The 4,608-nt window shown below is 34.4% G+C and overlaps 1 protein-coding gene across 3 annotated transcripts in view; it reads right to left on the bottom strand.

Annotated features, from left to right (window-relative positions):
* Window positions 1-4,608, bottom strand: part of LOC111632677 (sodium/hydrogen exchanger 10-like) — a 40,749-nt gene that overhangs the window by 27,015 nt on the left and 9,126 nt on the right. For all 3 annotated transcript variants that reach the window (XM_023377173.1, XM_023377171.1, XM_023377172.1), the window contains exons 2-3: window positions 4,044-4,301; window positions 3,831-3,974 (exon numbers count right to left, since the gene is read on the bottom strand). In XM_023377173.1, coding sequence (XP_023232941.1) covers window positions 3,831-3,974; window positions 4,044-4,301 — 402 coding nt within the window. The remainder of the gene's footprint in view (window positions 1-3,830; window positions 3,975-4,043; window positions 4,302-4,608) is intronic.

The following is a 4,608-nucleotide window of genomic DNA, read 5'->3' as shown; positions in this document are numbered from 1 at the left end:
AGGTTATTTATATATATATATATATATATATATATATACGACACGTGACCACCTACTATCTCTTCATCCCTCGACCTTTAACCGCCAAAACTTAATAACATTAAATGCCCCTCGTACACAAACTACTAGACCAAAATGAAAATTATACCTTTGTATAAAAAGAAAAAATTACATTAAAACCAATGAAATTCAAAACGCCAACCACAACACGATTACGAAACCGACGGGCCCCTCGAGCCACCCGCCACTCTACAAATGACAGGAATTCAATAGGATTTTATTTGGGGTTGCACTATAACCTTACCGAGTGGACAGCCGGATGGCCGAGCGGTCAACGTGGCAACCTACCACTCTGGAGGACCCGGGATCGAATCGGGACGGGTCGAAAAATACCAAGAATTTCTCGGGGGTAGTCCGTCCGAATATGTCGGGCCCAGCCACCCCATTGTGGACTTACAATAAGAGGCCCTCTTAGTGTCCACAGGGCGAAAAGAGTTTAAAAAAAAAAAAAACCTCGCGGAGTTTGACCAAAATCGGTGACTCAACGTCATGCCGTCTCTTGTTAGTAAATTGATTCGTAATCATTTTCGATGCTAATTTTAGCTCGGATCAATGAATCATCTATTTCAGATTGTTATTTAGTCTCAAAAAACATCCTACTAGATTCCCCGAACCATTTTCTACATCGAATCTATGTAATGTAATCACGAGCTTCTAAAAGAGAAAGAAGCAATAACGTTAAATCACGTGACAGCTTCAGCCAATCACCGTGATGAATTCCTACTTTCAAGTGCATGTTACAACACGTTTAAATCTTATTTTCGCGTTATATATTCTTATTGGACAAATGTCGTGACGTCGTCATACAGCGTATCCTAGTGATCGAATCTAAGATTAAGATTTCCTAATAATGTTTCATCCATGTCACACTTCTGGCAAATCATCATCTCACTTTTCTCAATTTCTACATAACTTAGCCAAACTCGATAATTTTTTTATTCCACGCGGAACAGCGAAATCACTGCACGATTATAATTAAAAAAATTGATTAAAGTATACAGTCGACCCCCTATAATTACGGTCCCTATAATTACGATTCCTATAAAACTACGAAAAAATTGTGACCGGTATCCGTAAAAAAACAATAAAAATTCCCTATAATTACCTCAAACGTCATCGGGCAGCCGAACTACTTTCCCGCCGTCCGTAGCGCCACGCTACGGAGAGATTTCTATCGTCTGGACAGTATTATATAAATTATATATAAATTAGGTACTGTACATATAATTATATATTAATTATATATAAATTAGGTACTGTATATATAATTATATATTAACTTATTGTAACTTTGTTATAATTAAATATATAATTTCCGCCGTCTAGCGTGGCGCCACGCTACGGAGATTTTTACGCTAACTATCGTCTGTCAGTATGTAAATTAGGTACCGTAAGTCTAATACAGTACTGTAATTTTATACATTTCTTGTGAAAGAAACATTTCTTATTCAACGGCGATTAAAATTATTTATATTAATGATGTCTCCGAAGTTCTACGAAGTTTTCACAGAAAAATAAGTTGTTAGAAATCGGCCGCTCTTTGCTGAGCTGTTCCGCGACGAAAACAATGTTGAGCAATGGCAATGTCGAATGGTGACACTCGGTAAGTAATCCTACAATTTTTTGTTTATAGCGTAGTTTATACGGATTATTCCCAAAAAAAATATACGTATTTTGGAAATGTTGAGTCGGATTAGTCTAGAATCGATTAATTTTATGGAAGAAAATCTTTCAAACAGCCGTAGTCCGTAAACTTGACACGTGTCGGGTTGTGATTGGAATGATTCGTAAGAAATCGGATTCCTAAAGAATGGAACGTATCTCTATCTTATAGGGGGGTCGACTGTACTGTACCTAGGTAACCCCAATGGCTTCCGATTGTTCGTGCTCCCGACGGACTCAGTGGTGATATTCGAAATATTTAACAAAGGGTTCTCTAACAGAAAATTTTTCCTTAATAATTTTTTTCTCGAGTTGACTGAATGCCTGTGAGCAGTCAACTTGAGAAGAACCCGGATATTACACGCGATGATAAAACTGACATAACTACGCGGTAAGTCACGAACACCGACAAACAACAGTTTGTCGGTGTTCGTGACAAATGGAAGTTTTGGTTAGAAATAAATACAATACTTTTTCTTGCGATATAATCTAATAATCTAATTTGTTATTGGATTTCTATTAATAATATATATTTTTATCTAATAATAGACAGATGTCATCGTCTCTCGAAATACAATATCTTTTTTATTTTGCTGTCGATAGCCCGACACGTGTTCCGCAGCCATCTTGTACTTTCTCGCGCGCGTGGGATTGTGGGATCTCTCTTATGACTGGATCTAGTTTCGAGAACTCTCTCCAGTCGATCGCGATTGACCCTCGTTTCAGTCGAGATTGAAACGGTCAAGGGAGATCGCACCAAGGCGAACGGGGTATAAGGCTCTAGTTTAGTAGTGTTACAGAGTATAATTCGTATATCTATATCTATATATATAAAAATGGACGTGTGTGTCCCTATATTTCACTTTTTAGCCAAATCTACACATCGCACATGAATGGTGTTTGTATGTGGTAGTACCCTCAAGTCTCCATTCGTGCGCTATGGTGATTGCGTCTCGATAGCTATAAGGGTGCGGGAGATATGGGATTGAAAGTGGTTGACTTCGAAGATGTGTAACAATGGAAGTGTTAAGAATGCAAATGTTAACAATGGAAGTGTTGAGTAACAAAGGTTAATATAAAGCGGCATGTATTTACAGACGGTTTTTTGCGTTTTGCGGGAAATCGAACATATTTTTAGACTCATGTAAAAGTTCTCTAATTAGTCTGGAAACGGGGTACCTAATTCTTGCATTCTGTGAAAATGGGTAAGATTGGCTATAATGTAATTATCTTAATCTTCACTATCGTTACTTTTTGCCTACAAATAAAAACCCAGCGAAGCGGGACCTTGCAGCTAGATTCTAGATTACAGNCTTTTAAACAAGCTTTAAATCATTAATTTTAATTCACTTTCATCCAATTTATCAAAAATATCTTAGGAAATATTAGTTTTATTAATGATGCATAACACATTTAATTGCATCTGAGCCATTAATTAACAGAATACATTCATCATCACTATTAACTGCATCATAGTTATTATATTTCACAACATGGGCTTCAGTTGTTATTCTTTAAAAAAATCTAAATTACTATTAATATTAATGTAGACATCCAAAGTGATTTTGGAAACTTTCAATTGCTTTTTAGATAACATGATCTAATTTTCTTCTAATGAACTTAAAATATTGTTACTGAATGCATAATCCTGTATAGTTTCATGTTTAATTAAGTGAGAGTAGTCTGGTGAATTTGCCAAATTTAGTTTACCTTAACAAAACATATTATTCTGTTGCCCTGCAAGAACAGTTCACTGTATTGAAATTTTCAACTTATCAAATATTTTTAACATTAAATGTATAGTAAATGGCAAATGTTCCTGAAAATAGTTCACTTTATAAGAATCGAGTGTATAACAAACTGATATCAATTGGATGATTTTCAAAAATTTTAAATAAAATTCATATTTGCAGGTTTGGTGATATCTCATATCACCACTCACAACCTTATAATCTAGCTTTTTTAGTTTCTGAGAAGTTTTGCAGGCAATCAGATAAATGACAAATTGACTGTAACAAATATTTAAATGATTTATTATCTATATGTTTAATTTTTGTAAGACTTTAAATACATAAACATACCAAAATGTAACAGATGATTAAACTTACCAAAATGCATCAGAAGGTCCATCGTATCTTTGCTTGATAAAATATTTAGGATTATTGCAATAATAGAAGATAAAATCAGTTGTGATAAATTCCTTTCAAATAAAAATACTTGAGCAGTAACTAAAGTCATGACAATGACAATAACTAAATGAGAAAGCATAAATCATTAGATATACAATAATAATGTCAAACAATCGAGAATACAGTACTTACAAGTTCCGCCGATGCCTAAAATCATGCATTGCTTGAATACTTTATGAAATATGTAAGGCTGAAACGATATTGCCGAACAAAATACATATATAGGTATATAGAAATACTGGATAAATAATAAATACCAATACTGAATTTCAAAAGTTTCTAATTTTTGTTCATTGAAATGCATTGTTATTATTGCAGTAATCACTCCATAAGAAACTTTTACAAAGTTGCTTAAAAATTTGAACTTTCTGAACACACATGTTGATGCAGCTGTAAATATAAATGCTAATTTCATAAACCAGAATGGGCAAAATATGTTTTTTCACATATTATTACTACATAGACTACTAAGATCCCATAGTAATTACATAGTGTTTCGATTACAGTCGACCCCCCATAACACTGTTGATTTTTCCGTTTTATATGAATTCCATGTTGTACGAGTCACTTAGATTTTACAAATACGTGAGCCGTTCACAGCCCGGCACACGTATTTGTAAAATCTAAGTGACTCGTACAACATGGATTTCATATAAAACGGAATTATCAACAGTGTTATAGGGGGGGTCGACTGTAC

This window comes from Centruroides sculpturatus, unplaced genomic scaffold, assembly GCF_000671375.1.
Source record: "Centruroides sculpturatus isolate CEXI.00-Female unplaced genomic scaffold, Cexi_2.0 scaffold480, whole genome shotgun sequence".
In the NCBI taxonomy this organism is placed as follows: Eukaryota; Metazoa; Arthropoda; class Arachnida; order Scorpiones; family Buthidae; genus Centruroides; species Centruroides sculpturatus.
The sequence above is the reverse complement of the archived record's forward strand: the minus strand, read 5'-3'. Positions and strand labels throughout refer to the sequence as shown.